At 45.7% G+C, this 22,182-nt stretch overlaps 1 protein-coding gene across 1 annotated transcript in view; it reads left to right on the forward strand.

Moving 5' to 3' along the window:
• arhgef18b (rho/rac guanine nucleotide exchange factor (GEF) 18b) overlaps positions 1-22,182 on the forward strand; it is a 215,342-nt gene that overhangs the window by 65,040 nt on the left and 128,120 nt on the right. Inside the window, exons 3-4 of the mRNA XM_080212859.1 lie at positions 3,404-3,861; positions 18,059-18,266. Of these exons, the coding sequence (XP_080068985.1) occupies positions 3,404-3,861; positions 18,059-18,266 (666 nt within the window). The remainder of the gene's footprint in view (positions 1-3,403; positions 3,862-18,058; positions 18,267-22,182) is intronic.

The following is a 22,182-nucleotide window of genomic DNA, read 5'->3' on the forward strand; positions in this document are numbered from 1 at the left end:
TAAGGAGGACTTTGCAATGTTGATAGGGCTGGGTTTGCCATGGTTATTTCCAGTGCCTAGGTCGACACAGGGTGGCCTGTCTGGTTTCAGTCCTTACTGTTATTGTTGTAGCCAATTGAGTGCCTCACTCAACCATTTCAGAGGCAAGTAATGGTCAACCACATTGCTGTGACTCTGGAGTCACATATAGGCCAGATCAGGTAAGGATGACAGATTTCCTTTCCTGAAGGGCATTAGTGAACCAGATGGGTTTTTACAATAATGGTTTCATGGCCATCGTTAGACTTTGTTAATTCCAGTTTTTTATTGAGTTTAAATTCCACAGTCTGCCATGGTGGGATTCGAACCGTGTCCCCAGAGCATTAGCCTTTGTCTCCAGATTACATTACCGCTCTGCTGCCATCTGTCCCAAAGTGCTGGGGTATGTTTTAAGGTTTGAGGCTGTGGCACCATCCCTCTCCCCATGTCCCTCCCACCTTCACATGTAAACGGACTGGGGGATGCTGAACAATATCTGGTGAGGAAAGGTTTTTGTTGGGTGCTGTGGTAAGCGTTGCCCGCTGCTTACTTGATTTGATTTATTATTGACATGTGTATTAGTATACAGTGAAAAGTATTGTTTCTTGTGCTATACAGACAAAGCATACCGTTCATAGAGAAGGCAAGGAGAGAGTGCAGAATGTAGAGTTAGCTAAGGTGTAGAGAAAGATCAACTTAGTGAAGAGATTGAATTAGATTGAATTAGAATTTGAGAGTTTAAAAGAGTTAGAATGAAGTTTTAGACGCAGAGAATGAGAGTAAAAGATAGAATTAGAAGGAATGCTGGGCGTAGTTTGTAAGAAGTCGCCTCGCTCTGGCGCCATCTTGGAAAAATAACTTAAGGCAGAGTGAAGGCGAATAGTTCCTCCTCTATATTGGAAAACAATCCCTGTAAAAGAAAGAAAAGAAAGTTTTGCAATCGTAGAGCACTTCTGACAATGACTGGAGATACGCTGGGTTGTTTTCCTTCGAGCAGAGGAGGTTGAGGATTGACACAATTGAGTTTCCAAAATTATGAGGGGCCTGGACAGGGTAGACAATAAAGACTTGTTTCCCCTAACTGAGGGGTCAATTACTGGGGGAGGGGCATAGAGTTAAGATGATTAGTAGAAGGATTAAAGTGGACAGATGGTCTGTTAGAGAGTCGGTGGCAACTTGATGGGCTGGATGGCTACCTTCTGCACTGTAGAGAGTCCCATGACATGAGAAAAGGTATTTTCACCCAGAGGATGATGGCATCTGGAATTCGTTGCCTAAGTTGGAGGTTGAGGATGAAACACTCAATTCAACTAAAAATTACCTGGTTCTTACACCTGAAGTGTTGGAACCTACAAGGCTGTACCAGCTGCTGGAAAGTGGGGTTAAAGTGAACAGCTAGTTTATTATCTTTTCTCTTTCTTGGCCGGTGTAGACATGAGGGGCTTCTTTCTGTGCCATGATCTTTCTTTGGTTCAACCGGATAATTGAAAGTAACAGGTTTTCCATTTGTTCTTTTTTTGAATCCATACAGTGCAGCAGGAGGCCATTCAGCCCATCGAGTCTGCACCAACCCTCTGACCGAGTGTCTTACCCAGACCCTTCCCCTTCTTCCCTACTGTATTCCTGTAACCTCACACATTTACCAAGGCTAGTCCACCTAACCTACACAAAGCGGCAATTTAGCACGGCCAATCCACCTAACCTGCATGTCTTTAGACTGTGGGAATAAACTGGAGCACCCCAAGTAAACCTATGCAGACACGAGGAGAATGCGCAAACTCCACACAGACAGGCTCCCAAGGCTGCAATTGAACCCGGATCCCTGGCACTGTGAGACAGCAGTATTAACCACTGTGCCGCCCGGTTTTGTTCACCTGGCATTGGTATCTCATTTTCTAAAGATTCTGTCACTTGGTACTGCACTGACTTTGAATACTTGCTTATGTCCTTGAAACCACAACCTGCTGTCTCAGAGCTGCACCATTTGTCAATTGTTACGTTTCCTGGCTTTGTGAGTGGAAAATCATGTCTCATGAATTTGAGTTTTATGAAGAGGTAACCAAAAAGGTAGACGAGGGCAGTGCAGTTGAAGTAGTCCACATGGACTTTAGCAAGGCCTTTGACAAGGTACCGCCTGGTAGGTTGTTGCATAAGGTTAAATCTCACGGGATCCAGAGTGAGGTAGCCAAATCGATACAAAATTGGCTTGGTGACAGAAGCCAGAGGGTGGTTGTAGAGGGTTGTTTTTCAAACTGGAGGCCTGTGACCAGCGGTGTGCTGAAGGGATCAGTGCTGGGTCCACTGTTATTTGACATTTATATTAATGATTTGGATGAGAATTTAGGAGGCATGGTTAGTAAGTTTGCAGATGACACCAAGGTGGGTGGCATAGTGGACAGTGAAGAAGGTTATCTAGGATTGCAAAGGGATCTTGATCAATTGGTCCAGTGGGCTGACAAATGGCAGATAGAGTTTAATTTAGATAAATGCGAGGTGATGCATTTTGGTAGATCGAACCAGGGCAGGACCTATTCAGTTAATGGTAGGGTGTTGGGGAGAATTATAGAACAAAGAGAGCTAGGGGTACAGGTTCATAGCTGTCTGAAAGTGGAGTCACAGATGGACAGAGTGGTGAAGAAGGCACTTGGCATGCTTGGTTTCATTGGTCAGAACATTGAATACAAGAGTTGGGATGTCTTTTGAAGTTGTGCAAGACATTGGTAAGGCCACATTTAGAATACTGTAGTACAATTCTGGTCACCCTATTAGGGAATGGATATTGTTAAGCTAGAAAGAGTGCAGAAAAGATTTACGAGGATGAAGCTGGGACTTGATGGATTGAGTTATAAGGAGAGGCTGGATAGACAGGGATTTTTTTCTTTGAAGCGCAAGAGGCTGAGGGGTGATCTTATAAAGATCTATAAAATAATGAGGGGCACAGATCAGCTAGATAGTCAATATCTTTTCCCAGTGGTAGGGGAGTCTAAAAATAGAGGACATAGGTTTAAGATGAGAGGGGAGAGATACAAAAGGATTCAGAGGGGCAATTTTTTCACACAGAGGGTGGTGAGTGTCTGGTACAAGCTGCCAGAATGTCGATGGTAGTCATGATGTAGAGATGCCGGCGTTGGACTGGGGTAAACACAGTAAGAAGTTGTGAGACTTCCAACAAGCTGCCAGAGGCAGGTACAATTTTATCATTTAAAAAGTGTTTAGACGGTTACATGGGTAAGATGGCTATCGAAGGTTACAGGCGAAATTGAGATTAGCTTGGTGGTAAAAACTGGGCGGCATGGACAAGTTGGGCTGAAGGGCCTGTTTCCATGCTGTAAATCGCTGACTCTATAAATTCTGATTTTTGTTTCTTTGAATGATTTACCTGCAGGATGATCTCTTCCTGGATTACGATGACACAGTGACCGACGCCACCAGCAGCCTGGAGGACATTCCCTCCTTGGAATTGTCACTGCCCTTTGGGGAACTTCCTCGCTATCCGATTACTAGCAGCTCAGAAGATATCGGCAGAGCAGACTCTATTTCCTCCTGCTCCAAGCAGCGCAGCGACACTGGGAAAAGTAATGTTCTCGCTCGGTCTGTAGCCTGCTGTCCCTTGCAAGGAACTACGGAAACCAGCGCGGTTCCCCTGTCGCAGGACGCTGGTGGGTGTGATTCAATGGACGGAGCAGGAGATGATCCGAATAACAGTGCATCTGATCTTGAGAATGCAACAGACAGCGAAGATCAAGATTCATTCCCCATGTTAATCAGGTCCATGTCCAGCTCCAGAAGACACAGCTGGGAAGGACCTTTATCTCCTACACTACTTGGAGACACCAGAAGAAGGTAACTCTTATTGAACACCAGACCATTGGCTGTGATGATATGGACATATTTATGACTTGGATATATAGAATCCATAGATCTTCTCCAGTGCAGAAGAAGGCCGTTCAGCCCATCGAGTCTGCACCGACCACAATCCAACCCAGACCCTATTCCCATAACCCCACATATTTACCCTGCTGATACTCTGACACTAAGGGGCAATTTAGCACGGCCAGTCAACCTTAGCAGCACATTTTTCGGACTGTGGGAGGAAACCGGATCACCCGGAGGAAACCCACGCAGACACGTGGGAGAATGTGCAGACTCCACACAGACAGTGACCCAAGCTGGGAATCGAACCCAGGTCCCTGGTGCTGTGAGGCAGCAGTGCTAACCACCGCGCCACCCTTTTCATTCCCCTTCCAGTCTTCAATAACAACCAAAAAGCTAAAACTAATCAACATGAAAACTTTACAGGACAACTTGCACTTATTTCAGCCTGTTAGCTTTGGAAAAGATCCCAAGGTGCATCACAGGAAAGTGATCGGATATAATTTGACAATGAACCAAAGAAACAAATTTGCATTTATATAGCACTTTGCATGATCACAGCGTATCTTTTGCAGCTAATGAAGTACTCTAGAACTGTAGTCACTGTTGAAAAGTAGGAAACATTAATAGGACAAGTGACTAAAAGTTTGAAAAAGAAACGTAGAATCCCTACAATGCAGAAGGAGGTTATTCGGCCCATCAACTACAATCCCGTCCAGGCCCTCTTCCTGTAACCTCACGCTTTTACCCGACTAACCCCCATGACACTAAGGGTCAACTTAGCATGGCCAATTCACCTAACCCACACATCTTTGGACTGTGTAAGGATACCCACACAGACACGAGCTGAATGTGCAAACTCCACTCAGACACAGTAACTAGTCCTACAACACCTGGGCGAAGGTCCAAAAGTTTTATTTGGCAGCATGAACTTTCAGAGCGTTGCAGCACTCCAAAAGCTCGTGCTTTAACCTGGTGTTGTGCGACTTCTTACTGTGCCCACCCCGGTCCAACGCGGGCAACTCCACATCATGTCCACATAGACAGTCACCAAATGCCAGAATTGAACCCAGGTCCCTGGCACTGTGAGGCAACTATGCTAACCACTGTGCCACTCTGCCACCCTAAAGAGGTAGGCTTGAAGGAGGAGCTTAAAAAGTGGGAGAGAGAGGTAGCCAGACCTACAATTATAGGGTTAAAATGAGTAGAACAAAACAAGTTGAATGGACTGCCAGCAATAGTCTGGCAATGGGAGGTTAAGAAGCCACCAGTTGAGATGTCAATAACCAGAGAGCATCGATTTAGAGTATGAGATAGAAGGCTAAGAAAGGAGTTGAGAAGAAACCTTTTCACCCACAGGATGGTGGGAGTCTGGAACTCATTGTCTGAAAGAGTGATTGAGTCAGAAACTCCCGTAACATTGAAGAAGTGTTTAGATATTCACTCAGATTGCTGTAATCTCCAGGGCTCTTGGCCAAGAGCTGGAAATGGGATTAGTGTAGTCAGATCTTTGTTGACTGGTGTGGAGATGGTGGCGCAGCGGTTAGCACTGCTGCCTCAGTGCCAGGGACCCGGGTTCCAGCCTTGGGTCACAGTCTGTGTGGAGTTTGCACATTCTCATCATGACTGCGTGGGTTTCGTCCAGGTGCTCCGGTTTCCCCCCACTGTCCAAAGATGTGCAGACTAGGTGCATTGGCCATGCTAAATTGTCCCTTAGTGTCCAAAGATGTGCAAATTATGGGGATTAATGGGGTTTCAGGGATTAATGGGGTTACAGGAATTGGGCCTGGGTAAAATGCTGTGTCAGAGAATAGATGCTGATGGGCTGAATGGCCTCCTTCTGCACTGTAGAGATTTTATGACTCTATGACATGATGGGCTGAATGGCCCCCCTTCTGTGCTGTAAATTTCTATGAAAAAAAAAAGCCTGAGTTGGGGAAATGCAGAGTGTTCTTGGAGAGTGTGGGGCTAGGGGAAGGAATGGGAGTTTGTGGGGCTGGAGGACGGACTGGTTAGTTGTGGGGATGGGGGAGGGAATGGGAGTTTGTGGGGCTGGGGGATGGCCTGGGTGGTTGTGAGGTTGGAGGGAGGAACAGGGGAGTTTTGAATGCAAGGATGGAAATTTTAAATCTGAAGAATCTTGAGATTTTCTACAAGTGTTGGACTGAGGTGGGGTGAAGGTGGGAAATGGGCTGGAGTGGAATTGGGGTCGGAAGCTCAGCTTAGGGTCAGATTGGAAGCTAAGGTCGCAAACAATCTGGTTCAGCCTCTGACAGAGCCCTGGGAGGAGAAAGGAATTGATAACGGAGGAACAGAGTTTGTTCTGGGGATAAGTCACCTACTTCATTTGATGTCAGGTGTACACTGTGAGAAAGCTTGCTTATTCTAGTTGTTTTGGGGAAGTGAACCTCATTGTCGAGGCCAACAATTATTGCCCGTCAGTGTTGCCCTGGTGGGGATAAGTTCGAGGAAGGTGTTGGGGATAATTTTGTGCAAAGCTATATAAAGAGTAGCAGATCAGGGCTCAGCTTTTACCATTGCGTCGGAGCCCTCTCGCCCAGTCAGATCAGAATCCTGTGCAATTACTTGGGCTAATGCTGTCCCACCATCGCCTCTGTCTAATATTGCAGGCTGAAGATTTTCCACTTGACAGATCCTGTTAAGCAACCGATTAGCAAAAGAGCAAATGTCCCACTAGGGGAATATTAACCTTCGGGTCGATGCCAGGAGCTGAGCCTTGCTTCCATTGTTGCCAGCGTGTTACTGGCCAACTGATGACATCTCCCACCTTCCTCTATCCACAACTGGAGCGACGGAGGGAGAAATTATTTTTTTGTAACATGAACCAGTCTAATTGTGAAATTGGAAGCAATTGGGACCAGTACATTGCAAAGTGCCAAGTCCCAAACAGCAAATCTGTCAGGTTGAAAATTACTAAGCGTGGGTAAAGCCAAAAGATACAGAAGGAAATGACTTTAGGGGAGATTTTCATCTTTGGCAGTTACAGAGTACACTCCAAGAGAATCTCAGGGGCTTACAGACACCCTCTATGGATTTCTATCCAAAGTTTTCATCACTTTGCAAAGTCAAAGATTTTTTTTTCTATCAAGCAAATTAAAAAAGTTTATTTTCAGTTTGTTTAAAATGTAATTGGGTTGGAAAGTTTGAGAGCGGCACCTTGGCACAGCGGTTAGCACTGCACCAGGGACCCGGGTTTAATTCCTGGCCTCGGGTCACTGTCTGTGGGAAATTTGCACATTCTCCCCATGTCTGCATGGGTTTCCTCTGATTTCCTCCCACAGTCCAAAAGTGTGCGGGTTAGGTGGATTGACCATGGTAAATTGTCCCCTAGTGTCAGGGGGATTAATAACATAAATATGTGGGGCTATGGGGATGGGGCTTGAGTGGCATTGTTGTTGGTGCAGGATTGATGGGCCGAATGGCTCCCTTCTGCACTGTTGGGATTCTATGCTTAATCCATTGGATGAGGTAGCAAGATGGCTGCTGTACCTTATTGGCAGTCAGCATCTTGAAGAGATGAGGCAGGTAGTTGTAAGCTGTCGTTGGGTTTTATGTCTGTTCATTTAATTATTTTGCATTAAGAAATTGGCTTCTTGACTTCTGACTTTTCCAGCCCCTCCCCCAAGGCATGTTTTCCAGCGACAGAAACGGTTTGCCATTGGCTGCTGTGGGATCTTCCATTCCCGTCGACCGATACAGCATTTTGTGTGGTTCGCCGGGAATCCGCGAGGAGTGGTCTTTGGCGGGACTGGAAGATCTCACCAGCAAGAAGGGCTGGAAAATCTCATCGTAACCTTTGTGACAGTTTCTGAAGGCCCAGGATTGAGATAACAGCTGCAGCATCTGGAAGAGGAATTTTCCACAATGTAATCAGACTGGGTCCAGCCCAACACATCGAAACACAGCCCCTGCCAACAACTAATGGCTGAGCCCTTTCAACAGGGAGAGCTGCGTCACTGAATGTGCTGACACTTGCCTTTTAGCGTTCCAGTCCAAATATGTGGCTGTGACAAGCACTGAGACACAAAAGTTGTGGGTTCAGCCTTGTTCCAGTGATTCGAGCCAATACTCCACGGGGGGGGTGATGATGCATTGTCAAGGGTACTGTCTTTGGGATGAGTTGTTTAACCCTCTGGGCGACAATGAGAGATCCCATGACATTATTTCAATGATGGCGGCACAGTGGCACATTGGTCAACACTGCTGCCTCACAGCACCAGGGACCCGACTTCGATTCTCGGTTTGTCTATGTGGAGTCAGCATGTTCTCCCCATGTCTGCGTGGGATTCCTCTGGGTACGCCAGTTTCCTCCCACAGTTCAAAGATGTGCGGGTTAGGTGGATTGGCCATGCTAAATTGCCCCTCAGTGTCAGAGGGATTAGAATGGTATATACTTGTGGTTGCGGGGATAGGGCCTGGATGGGCCACAGTGCAGGCTCGATGGATCAAATGGCCTCCTTCTGCACTAGGATTCTATGATTTTATGAGCGGCAGAGTTCTCCGTAGTGTCCTGGGCAATATTTAGCCCTCAAATGACAGACTGACAGATTACTTTGTCAATACCACATTGCTGTTTGTGGGATCTTGCTGTGTGCCAACTGGGTTTGTAGTTCTAGCATTGCAACAGTAACTACACTTCAAAAGGCTTTCTTGATTGGAAATTGCACTGGGACATCTCAAGGCCATGAAAGGTGCTACATAAATGCCAGGTCTTTATGTATACTGTACACCAGGTGTACTCATGAAACAGCCTGTAGCTGGAGAGTTGTGATATGGTTCGTGGAGCTCCCAGTTGTTCCAAGTATGAAGTAATCTCAGCCGTCATAGACTTCAACTCCAGCCTTCCCAGGATAAGGAGTTTTTTTTTATTTATTAGCGTCACAAGTAGGTTTACATTAACACTGCAAGGAAGTTATTGTGAAAATCCCCTAGTCACCACACTTTGGTGCCTGTTCTGGTACACTGAGGGAGAATTTAGCATGGCCAATGCACCTAACCAGCTCGTCTTTCGGACTGTGGGAGGAAACCGGAGCACCCGGAGGAAACCCATGCAGACACGGGGAGAATGTGCAAACTCCACACAGACAGTGACCCAAGCTGGGAGTTGAACCCGGGTCCCTAGTGCTGTGAGGCAGTAGTGCTAACCACTGTGCCACCGTGCCACCCTCTGCACCGGTAGAGATCCTTTAAGGTCATTTATAATGTGTGGATATTAACTTATTAGCGAGAAAGCCTTTCCAGTTCACTGATATCACAGAGAAAATGTCTGACCATTTAGACACAGGGCCAGGAGATTGGGGGATGGAGAAAAAGGATTGAGAGGGAAAGTGGCAGAAGATAAGATGAAAAGGGGGAGAAGATGAATGTAGCTGTTAATGTGTGTACAGGGTTCTGGCTTTTGGCGAGTGTGATAACATGATCTTTGCATCTAATTTGGCAGTTAAATTTGCGTAAGGGTCTCCAAGCCTGTGTAGGTGAAGATTTACATGTGCACTGGCCTCTCATCATTGTGTGTACAGAGGTTTAATTCCTGGGGGTCCTACTTATAGGTTTATTGGGAGAATGACTGCTATTCCCTATAAAATACAATCGACACAAGGATTATTGTGGTTTAAATTCACTTCTGGTGAATATATTGCTATTTCTTGCACATTTGTTCAGCTGCTGAACCATTTGTTCTTGGGTTTTGTCTTGAGAATACAGACTCTAACTGCTCAGAGATATGGATCAGCACAACCTCAGGAAGAGTTTTGTGTAACCTTTGCATCCTCCTATTGCAAGAATTATCTCTGTGTCAATACTTCCCTGTTCAGACTGGCAGATAAACACAGACGCTGATTATCACTGGGGAAGAATTTGTTTGAGAATGTTGGATGCAAGACAACTTGAGTTCCTACAATGTGCAACAAGTCATTCTCCCTTCTACGTTTCAACGTAACGCAGCTTCCCAATATTAGAGGCATACGACCAACTACTTTAACCTGTGACCACCATTCATTGTACTTAGCCACTCGAGGACAGGAGGAAGCCGTTCACTCACTTTACTCTCTTCCGCCCTTCAATTAGAAGGTCGAACATGGGATGTTCGTTGATGATTGCACATTTCAGTTAGTTATCTGCAACTCAGATTCTGCCCATGCAGCAAGACCTGGACAAGGTTCAGGCTTGGGCCAGTAATACCAAGACACATCGGTGCCACACAGTTCCTAGCTTGGATCTTTGCTGTTTTGAGTAATTCATAAATAATAAATATATAGATAGACAAATTTGATGGTTCGAATGGCCTCCTTCTGCACTGTAGGGATTCTATGATTCCATCACTTGCTTTTTAGCTAACTAAGACTCCAAATACCTTGACAAGACTACAGAGCAACACCCAACACTTTACAGCAGAGATTATTCCATCACACTCCTGACTTGTGCCTTGTAGCTGGTGGACAGGCTTTGGGGAGTCAAGAAATGAGTTACTCGCCACAAGATTCCCAGCCTCTGACCTGTTCTTGTAGCCACAGTATTTATATAGTTGGTCCCAGGCAATGACTATCTCCAACAAGAGAGAATCTAACTGTCTCCCTTTGGTCCTTTACCATTACTAAATCCCCCTCATCATTAAACTAGGGATTACCATTGACCAGGAACTGAACTGGCTCAGCTATTTAAATACTGTGGCTACAAGAGTAGGTCAGAGGCTGGGAATCTTGTGGTGAGTAACTCATTTCTTGACTCCCCAAAGCCTGTCCACCAGCTACAAGGCACAAGTCAGGAGTGTGATGGAATAATCTCTGCTGTAAAGTGTTGGGTGTTGCTCTGTAGTCTTGTCAAGGTATTTGGAGCCTTAATTAGTTAAAAAGCAAGTGATGGAACCATAGAATCCCAACTGTGCAAAAGGAGGCCATTCGACCCATCAAATTTATCTATCTATTTATTTATTATTTATTAACTACTCCAAACTGCAAAGATCCAAGCTAGGAACTGTCTCTGTGCTTGCTTCAACACACAACTCTGTCCAACGCTACACTGACCCCTCAGTGCAGCACACATATTCTCTTCCGTCACTGTGTGAGTGGCTAAAAGCAAATTGCTGTGGATGCTGGAATGTGAAACCTAAAGACAAAATGCTGGAACATCTCAGCAGGTCTGGCAGCTTATGTAAGAAAAGAGCTGACAAAGCTTTGTCAAAACTTTGTCAGAGCTGTGTGACTGGTCCTGGACTCAATCCCATGTTAACCCTTTATGTGCCAAACTCTTATACTCCACTCTCTACTTGCCTGGATGAGTGCCATTCCAACAACACTTAAGAAGTTTGATACAACAACGGCAGCAGTGTGTACCAAGAGGCACACTGCAGGAACCCCTTTGACAGCATCTTCTAAAAACCCATGACGTCTACTACCCAGAAGCACGAGGGCAGCGGATGCGTGTGAACACCACCAGCCTCAGGTTCTCCAAGCCACTCACCGTTCCAACTTGGGAATATATCGCTGCTCCACCACTGCCGCTGGGTCAAAAAATCCTGGACAAATCTTTTCCTAACAGCACCGTGGATGTACCTACACCACGTAGAACTCAAAGAGAGAAAATGCTGGAAAACCTCAGCAGGTCTGGCAGCCTCTGGAAGGAGAGAAAAGAGCTGACGCTTTGCGTCCAGATGACCCTTTGCCAAAGCTGGGTCATCTGGATTCGAAACGTCAGCTCTTTTCTCTCCTGACAGATGCTGCCAGACCTGCTGAGACTTTCCAGAGTTTTCCCTTTTGGTTTCAGATTCCAGCATCCGCAGTAATTTGCTTTTTTCTGCACCAGTTCAGCATGCAAGGAAACAGCTGACCACCACCATCTCAGCGGTGGTTAGGAATAGGCTGACCTAGCCAGTGATGCTCAAGTTCCAGGAATGACTGAAAAAAGATGAGATTTTTGGCTGTTTTGTATCTCAGCTCCATTTACCTGTCTTGGTTTGGGAACACTTAATACCTTCTCCTGACTAAAATCTATCCATGGCCTTGTCCCAGGTAAGGAGGGATGAACTGGCTCCCTCTGCTGGTCACAACAAGATTAATCTTCAAATGGTTCCTGCCCTCTGCAGATCCCCTTTTCCCAAAATTTATGCTTTCAGAGGAACCGATTTAAGCAGGCTTTCTGGAATTAAAGATAGAGTGAGTTTACTGAAGGTATTTGATTTGATTTATTATTGTCACATGATTGGGGCACAGTGAAAAAATTGCTCCTTGCACACTATACAGATAAAGCATACCATTCACAGAGTACGTAGGGAATAAGGGAAGGAGAGAGTGCAGAATGTAGTGTTACAGTCATAGCTAGGGTGTAGAGAAAAATCAACTAATATAAGGTAGGTCCATTCAAAAGTCTGATGGCAGCAGGGAAGAAGCTGTTCTTGAGTTGGTTGGTGCGTGACCTCAGACTTTTGCATCTTTTTCCCGAAGGTGGAAGAGAGAATGTCCGGGATCCATGGGGTCCTTAATTATACTGGCTGCTTTTCCCGAGGCAGCGGGAAGTGTAGGCAGAGTCAATGGATGGGGGACTGGTTTGTGTGATGGACTGGGCCACGTTCATGACTCTTTGTAGTTTCTCGCAGTCTTGGACAGAGCAGGAGTCACACCAAGCTGTGGTACGACCAAAAAGAATGCTTTCTACGTAAAAATTGGTAGCGGACATGAAAAAACACATACATTTACATTCATACAGGTTAGAGGTGAGAATTAAGCCCAAAATAAGTAAGTAAGAAAAAGGTATATGAAACAGTCCTTGACTCGTGAGGTGTAGATGACTGAGTGTTGCAGCTATTGCAATTCGATGTTCCAACAGTGTTGACTTCAGCAGGCAAACAGGCGGTTTTGTGATTCTGATGTTCTGCAGCTTTTTGGAGAAGTTATCCTGTTTCCATTTCAGCTGCGGTTTTTGTGACATCGCTTACTTTCAGTGATCAGAGAGCAAAATAGAGATATACCTGCAAAAAGTTCTTTGCAGGAGTGCTCGTGCTGGCTGCTTCTTCCTCAGTGTCAGACCTGATCCGACAGTCCAGCCTCGCACTCACAGGGAAGCTTTTCAGCTGACTTTTATCTCAATCTTTGTATATTCCTGCAAGGCAAAATCCACAAGTCTGTCTGGGTATGCGTAGGATATCTCTTGATGAGATCATAGAGTCCCTACGTGCAGAAGGAGGCCATTCGGCCAATTGAGTCTGTACCGACTCTACAACAGTGCATCTTACCCAATCCCCCTGCCCTGTCCCTGTGACTCCAAGTATTTACCCCATTAATCCCCCTAACCTACATATCTTGGGACACCAAGAGGCAATTTTAGCATAGTCAATCTAACCTGCACATCTTTGGACTCTGTGAGGAAATAAGAGCACCTGGAGGGAATCCCCACAGGCATGAGGAGAACATGCAAACTCCACATAGACAGTCACCAAAGACTGGAATCAAACCCGGGTCCCTGGTACTGTGAGGCAACCAGTGCTAACCCATGTGCTACTGTGCCATGTTCCAATGTGTCGAGATGATACTCAACTCCCATGATCTCCCATTGTCTCCACCAGAGATGGCAATTAGTTTCTTATGTTTTACAAGTATTTTGTCAGGAAACAGGGTGAGTTTCATTATCCCTCAGAGTATCATCTATCAGCAATTCAACCAGTGATTGACTTTGGTCCTCAGCCATCTTTGGGCTTGTGTGTCCTTTTTTTTAATGCTCAAGCCTTATTTATAATTCAATATTTATGGACATAATAATTCAATATTTTTCATTCAATATTATGACACAACATAACTCATTTTGATGAAGACATGTCAAATTACCAAAAGTGTCTGTGGAAATTACCGTTCAAAGCTGTGTTAATAACTAACTTGGAGATCCTTGACCTATCAGTGTTTAGATCCATTTGACAGTGATGTGTCGGCAACTGAAAATATCCACACTGGATTGCGTCAGCTGTACTGATTTGAAGCTGCAATCTCTTCCTATCTATCTTTTTGTTTTCCACCTTCTCATTTTCTCTCACTTGTCATCATCCAGAAAAATCTGCCATGCATTTTTGAGGGAGTGCCATGCTGTTATACTATTGAGTCATAGAATCATAGAGGTTTACAGCATCGAAACAGGGCCTTTGGCCCAACTTATCCATGCTGCCCATTTTTTAAAAACTCCTAACCTAATCCCAATTGCCCGCATTTGGACCATATCCCTCTATACCCATCGTACAATGTAACTATCTAAATGTTTTTTAAAAGATAAAATTGTACCTGCTTCTAATGCTACCTCTGGCAGCTTGTTCCAGACACTCACCACCCTCTGTGTGAAAAAATTGCACCTCTGGACACTTTTGTATTTCTCCCCTCTCACCTTAAACCTATGCCCTCTATTTTTAGACACCCCTACCCTTGGGAAAAGATATTGACTATCTAGCTAATCTATGCCCCTCGTTATTTTATAGACTTCTACAAGATCACCCCTCACCCTCCTACACTCAAAAGAAAAAATGTCCCATTCTATCCATCCTCTCCTTACAACTCAATCCATCAAGTCCCGGTAGCATCCTAGTAAATCTTTTCTGCACTTTTTCTAGTTTGATAATATCCTTTCTATAACAGGGTGATCAGAACTATGGACAGTATTCCAAATGTGACCTTACCAATGTCTTGTACAACTTCAACAAGATGTCCCAACTCCAGTATTCAATGTCTTGACCGATGAAACTAAGCATGCCGAATGCCTTCTTCACCACTCTGTCCACCTGTGACTCCACTTTCAAGGAGCTATGAACATGTACCCCTAGATTTTTTGTTCTGTAACTCTCCCCAGTGCCTTACCACTAACTGAGCAAGTCCTGCCTTTGTTCAACTTACCAAAATGCATCACCTCGCATTTGTCTAAATTAAACTCCATCTGCCATTCGTCAGCCCAGTGGCCCAATTGATCAAGATCCCGTTGCAATTGGAGATAACTTTCTTCACTGTCCACTATGCCACCAATCTTAGTGTCATCTGCAGACTCACTAACCATGCCTGCTGTATTCTCACCCAAATCATTAGTATAAATGACAAATAACAGTGGACCCGGCTCTGATCTCTGAGGCACACCGCTGGTCACAGGCCTCCAGTTTGAAAAACAACCCTCTACAACCACCCTCTTTTTTGGGCTGAGACATTAAGCCAAGGCCCTGTCTGCTCTCTGGGAAGTACAAGGTTCTGCAACACTCTTCCAAGAAGAGCAGGGGAGTTCTCCCTGCTGGCCTGGCCAATATTTACCCCTCAGCCAACAACACAAAATGATTACATTGCTGTTTGTGGGAGCTTGCTGAATACAAATTGTCTGCTGCATCCCCGACGGTGACTAAACTTCAAAATACTTGATTGGCTGTAAAGCATATTGGAACATCCCGAGTGTAGTAAGTTCTCGGAGGCAGAAGTCCCTTCACCAAAATCCCTTTATTTACCAGTCTGACAACAGCACACAGAGAGCTGTCAGTTAGCAGTCCGCGCTAGGAGTTCCAGAGGAACTGACACGCCTGGTTAAATACAAAAAAAGAGGCTTCCTGATTGGCCCATTAATTTGGCCCTTTGTCAGGGAGTTCATATTCTAACAGACCCACCTCCATTATCTGATTAAAGTTGTTATATCGATGTTGTGAAAGGTGCCATGGAAATACAATCTTTCTCATCTTTCATGGTGTGTGGGTATCTACAAAGGGTGTGAATGTTACAGAGAGCATACTCTGATAGACAAGATCTGACAAATGGGATGTGTACTGGGAGGTCACAGCTTTCCACATTTTTAGCAATGGAAGAGTGAAAGTGGAGGATGGCACAGTGTCACAGTGGTTAGCACTGCTGCCTCACAATGCCAAGGACCTGGATTCAATTCCCGGCTTGGGTCACTGTCCATGCGGAGTCTACACATTCTCCCCGTGTCTGTGTGGGTTTCCTCTGGGTGCTCCAGTTTCCTCCCACAGTCCAAAGATGTACTGGTTAAGTTGATTGGCCATGCTAAACTCTCTCACTCTCTCTTCATTCTCGTCATTTTCCACCTTCTTCTGTCGAGAAAAAGATACAAAAGTCTGAGGTCACGTACCAACCGACTCAAGAACAGTTTCCTCCCTGCTGCCATCAGACATTTGAATGAACCTACCTGGCATTAAGTTGATCTTTCTCTACACCCTAACTATGACTGTAACACTACATTCTGCACTCTCTCATTTCCTTCTCTATGAACAGTATGTTTTGTCTGTATAGCGCACAATAGAATACTTTTCACTGTATGTTAATACATGTGACAATAATAAATCAAATCAAAATCACATCAAATCCCTCAGTGTACCTGAACAAGCGCCGGAATGTGGCAACTAGGGGATTTTCACAGTGTCTTCATCGCGGTGTTAACGTGACTTGTGACTAATAAATAAACTTTTACTTTGTAGTCTGCAGCTAACGTTAAGTTGAGAGGCTTAGGGAGTGTGTCATTGGGAGGAGGGAGTTGACATTAACAGATTCAGTGAATGGAGCAAGATGTAATTTTACAAGCTGTAAATTTTACCATTAGTTAGTTAGTGTGCCTCAGGGATCAGTGCTGGGCCCATTGTTATTTGGCATTTATTATTAATGATTTGGATGAGAATATAGGAGGCATGCTTAGTAAGTTTGCGGATGACACTAAGATTGGTGGCATAGCGGACAGTGAAGAAAGTTATCTCCGAATGCAACTGGATCTTTATCAATTGGGCCAGTGGGCTGATGAATGGCAGATGGACTTTAATTTAGACAAATGTGAGGTGATGCATTTTGGTAAATTGAACCAGGGCAGGACTTACTCATGGAGCAGATGGAGTTTAAAATGGGGGAAATCTGAGGTCAGCCACCTTGGGTCGAGGGACGGTAATTGGAACATTACCTTAATAGAGACAGGTTTGTATCTGTGGAGGAACAAAGGGAATCCAGGTTACACCAATCACTAAGAGCTAGTATCCCTACAGTACAGAGGGAGGCCATTCAGCCCATCAAGTTTGCACCGAAGTGGGAGGAATAAGTTTGCTCCTTATTTTCCCACAATCCTAATTGCTTCAATAAAAGAACAGATTTGGAGGCTTGCATTTATATAGCACCTTTCACAACCTCAAGCTGTTACGAAGCCCTGTTAGGGCCAATGAAGTACTTTTAAAATGTAACTACTTTTTTAGTGTAGGAAAAATGTTAAGTCATGTTGAATACGGCAAGTTCCCAGAAACAATGTTGTAATAATTATCAGGTGATCTGCACAGTGATGTTGGTTGAGGGATAAATGTTGACCAGGGAGAACTTTCCTGCTCTTCTTTGAGATAGTGGTATGGAATCTTTAACATCTCTGAGAGAGAAGAATATCTGAGTTTAATATACTTCTTAAGCATTTAATTCATCCCTTTTTGAAAGTTATTGTTGCATTTGCTTCCTTTGTGAATTCTGGTCTGAAAAATCCTCTGGTCTTTAAAAAAAAACTACACTGGACAGCACAGTGGCACAGTAGTTAGCACCCAGATTCGATTCCTAGCTTGAGTCACTGTCTATGTGGAGTTTGGACAATCCCCCCATGTCTGCATGGGTTTCCTCCGAGTGCTCCAGTTTCTTCCCACAGTCTAAAGATGTGCGGGTAAGTGGATTGGCCATGCTAAATTGCCTCTCAGTGTCAATGGACTAGCTAGGGTAAATCTGTGGGGTTACGGGGATGGGGTCTGAGTGGGCTTGTGGTCAGTACAGACTCGATGGGCCAATTGGCCTCCTTCTACATTGTAGGGATCCTATGATACATTGTTTCCCATTGCCACTTACTTTGGACCCGTGTCCTAATCACTTGTCTCAGTGGTTAACACTGCTGCCTCACAGCGCCAGGGACCCGGGTTTGATTCCTAGCTTGAGTCACTGTCTGTGTGGATTCTGCATGTTCTCCCCGTGTCTGCATGGGTTTCCTCCAGTTTCCTCCCACAGTCTGAAAGACGTGCTGGCTAAGTGCGTTGGCCATGCTAAATTCTCTCTCAGTGTACCCGAACAGGCACTGGAGTGTGGCCGCTAGGGGATTTTCACAGTAACTTCATTGCAGTGTTAATGTAAGCCGACTTGTGACTAATAAATAAACTTTAACCTTTGAACCTCTGCCCACCCAGGCTCAGCCTCGATCTGTTAGGTATGGACAGCGACGGGGAAGGTGATCGAGAGGATGAAGATCAGTCTGACCTGTCACAGGAGCCGTCAGCGTATGAGTTTGCAGATACCCTCAACTCCTCCATAGGCAGCACCGAGAATGACACACCCACATCCAGAGGCCAGCAGAAAACCAGCTCAAATACATCTGAGGACAAAATGACCGAGCAGGTAATTCGCTGAGGTTTCACCTGGGTTTTGACAGATGGGATGACGGTGTAGGGAGTAAAGGGATTTCCTTCTATGGGACAAACTATTCCAGGATTATGTTGTCACCCAGAGCTATTGATCTCATGTTAAGGGATACTCCACTAACCAATAGGGTGGATTGTTCCTGTTAATTTTCTTTTATGTAAACCACAACAACTTGTTTTTAATACAGTCAAATATCCCAAGGAGCTTCACACAGGAATGTTATCAAACAGAATTTGACACAAGCAGACAGGAGGACAGGTGCCCAAAAGCTTGGTCAAAGAGCTACCTTTTGAGAAGCATCTCTGAGAAGGAAGAAGGAGTCTTTTGCTGCAGCGGGTACTGTCTCCACCTCTGAGTCAAAAGCTGTGCATTCGAGTCCCAGGATTTAAGGGGAGCTGGTGGTGCAGAGATATTGTAACTGGACTACTAGTAAATCCAGGGTAAAGGTCTGGGGGCCCAGGTTAGCAGCGCTACTTCACAGCACCGGGGACCGAGGTTTGATTCCAGCCTTGGTGACTGTGTGGAGTTTGCATTTTCTCCACATGCAAACACAGCCCAAAGATGCATGGGTTAAATGGATTGGCCATGGTAAATTGCCCCTTAGTGTCCCAAGATATTTAGGTTATGGGGATTAGCTCAGGGTAAATGTGTGGGGTTACAGAGATACGGTGAGGGAGAGGACTTGGGTAAAATACTTTGTCAGAGAGTTAATATCGACTTGATGAGCCAAGTAGCCCCCTTGTAGGGATTTTTTGGCTCTATGGCAGATGGTGAATTGTCATTTTGTGGTAAAAACTCACCTGGTTTGCTCATCTCCTTTAGGGAAGGAAATGTGCTGTCCTTACCTGGTCTGGCCTACATGTGACTCCTAACCCACAACAATGTGGTTGACTCTCAAATGCCCTCTGAAATTGAAATACTCAGTTCAGGGGGCAGTTAGGGATTGGTAGCAAATGATGGACTTGTCAGCAATACTCACATCCCACAAAAGAATAAAGAAAAAGAAATTGATGGCCAAGGAAGGGGTACTCATAACACAGTGAAAGAGGCTGAGGATTAATCTGCAAATCCTTCCAATCTGCCTCTGGCAGGCAGCAAGAACAAGAGTGTCGCGTGGCCATCCATCCTTGATGTGGAATAGCATCCCTCAAACCACAGCTTACCAACTACTACCAGGAGGATTTAGCCGCAGGAACAGGGTGACGTTCATGGTTTGTTTGCCTCATGCAGTTCAGTGCTTATGACTGAGGCAACTGAAGGGGCAATGGTGGGGAGAAGAAAATCAAGAGGCCAGAATTGGAGCCATTCAAGATCCTACCTCAGTGTGATTCTCCAATCCTGGCCTCATGAGCATCCCCAATTTTAATTGTCCCACTGTTGGCAGCCATGCCTTGCTCAGGCCTAAGTTCTGCGATTGCCAATGTAAATCTCTCCATCTCCATATCACCCTCTCTTTAAGATGCTAAGTTAGAGCTACCTAACTGACCATGCCTTTGGTCATCTATCCTTACATGTGACTTTGTGACACTCTTTGGTCCGGTTAATCCTCCTTTGCAGGATGGCTGGGTATATTTTACTGGGTTATAGATGCTATAATAATAGGATGTGGATGTTTTGGAGAGAGAGCAAAGAAGGTTCACCAAGATGTTGCCCGGTCTCGAGGGTGTTGGCTAAGAGGAAATGTTGAATAAACTGGGATTGTTTTTGCTGGAAAGACAGAGGCTGAGGGGAGACCTGATAGAGGACTACACAATTATGAGAGGCATCGACAGGGTGGATAGACAAAGGATTTTTCCCAGGGTGGAAGTGTCAATTACAAGAGAACAGGGGTTCCAGGCGAGAGGGGGAAAGTTAGAGGGAGATGTACGGGGGAGGTTTTTCACGCAGAGAGTGGTGAGTGTCTGGAACTCACCACTCTGCCAGAGGAGGTGGTGGAAGCAGGCATATTAGCAATATTTAAGAGGCATCTGGATGGGTACATGAATAGGGAGGGAATAGAGGAAAATGGACCGAGTAAGGGCAGAAAGTTTTTTAAAGTTCGGTTTATGATCGGCACAGGCTTGAAGGGCCAAAAGGCCTGTTCCAGTGCTGTACTTCTCTTTGTTCTTTGATCTGGTTAATCCTTCTTTGCGGGGTGGCTGGAGACATGTTACTGGGTTAAAGGTGCTATATGAATGCAATTTGTTGTTGTTGTTGCTGCTGGTTAACAATTGGCTGCAGCAAACATGGAGAAATCATCCCGACCAGCAGAGGGGGTTGGCACTGGTTATGGGGGGGGACAATGGTGACGCTGTCAGCTCTTGGTCACAGACACTCCTTTGTCGTGTGGTCTGACCTTATGGCTGGGAGATGTTCAGAGACCAACAGGTCCCCATTGTACGTCCAAACTAGTTCTGGTTTTAGTTTGTAAAGAGGTGAGGGGGGAAGGGACACCCTTCTGTAGAATTGTTAATACAGCTTTAGGCTTTAGACCACAAGCAGACGTCTGGGGCAAGTGCGCACCCCCTTCCCCTCCCCCACCCAGGATCAATATGGGGGGGGCAGTCTGGGGGGCAATGAAGCCTGGGGGGGGGCGGGGGGTGGGGTGCAGTTTCTGTGGACGAGGGGCAGCTCCAGCCTCCACCGCCCCCCAAACACCCACCCAACCTGCCAGTGCCTCTCGCCATCTACCGACCTCCATCCCCTTCACCCCACCCTCAAACAGCTCACTGACCTTCAAATACCCCCTCCATTCCCACTGGCTACCCAAAGGAGGCGAAAAATTCCCAGTCCTTAGACTGAAGGATCAGATATTGGCCGAAAAGTATTTTATTTATATTTTTATGAGGTGGGAGCGTCGCTGACAAGGTCAGCATTTGTTGCTCATTGCTAATTACCCATGACAGCAGTCGAGACAAAGAAGTTCTGGAGTCACATGTGAGCCAGACCATGTAAGGACGATAGAACGTAGAACAGAACAGGTCCTTGACATGGAACATGACACCAAATTAAACTAATCCCTTCTGCCGGTCCTTAGGCTGTATCTCTCTATCCCTTGCATATTCATGCATTATCTAAAAGCCCCTTAAATGCCCCTATCGTACCTGCCTCCATCACCACCCCTGGCAGCGTGTTCCAGACACTAACCACTTTTTGTGTTAAAAACTTGCCCCTCACATCTCCTTTGAACTTTCCCCTTCTCAACTTTAGTGCGTGCCCCCCCCCCCCCCCCCCCCCCCCGCAGTATGAGACATTTCAACTCTGGGGAAAAGATTCTGACTGTCAACCCTATCTATGCCTCTCATTATTTTATAGATTTCTGTCAGGTCTCCCCTCAGCCGCTGCCACTCCAGAGAAAACAATCCTAGTTTGTCCATCCTCTCCTTATGGCTCAGACCCTCCAATCCAAGCAGTATCCTGGGAAAATCTCTCATGCACCCTCTCCAAAGTCTCTACATCCTTCCTGTAATGTGGTCCCTGGCGCTGTGAGGCAGCAGCGCTAACCACTGTGCCACCCTTAGGGCTCGAACCTAGATCTCTGAATTGAAGGCTTCACCAACACTCAGTGTCACATGGCTGCCTGGAAGGGATTCCAAGGCAGGGATTGAGTGGGTTCTGTGGAGTTGTACCCTGTCACCTCCCACCCTCTGTAAACATAAGCTTATCCAAGAGTCTGCCAATAGGAGGCAGAGAGTGGGGGTCAACGGGTGCTATTCGGATTGGCGGATGGTGACTAGTGGAGTGTCCCAGGGGTCGGTGCTGGGGCCTCAGCTTTTTACCATTTATATAGATGATCTGGAGGAGGGAACCGAGTGTAGGGTGTCAAAATTTGCTGATGACACCAAGATTGGGGGAACGGCAAATTGTGCGGAGGGTGTGGAGAGTCTGCAGAAGGATCTAGATAGGCTGGGCG

The sequence above is a fragment of the Carcharhinus amblyrhynchos genome, chromosome 26, assembly GCF_965287045.1.
Source record: "Carcharhinus amblyrhynchos chromosome 26, sCarAmb.v2.hapA, whole genome shotgun sequence".
NCBI classification, from domain to species: Eukaryota; Metazoa; Chordata; class Chondrichthyes; order Carcharhiniformes; family Carcharhinidae; genus Carcharhinus; species Carcharhinus amblyrhynchos.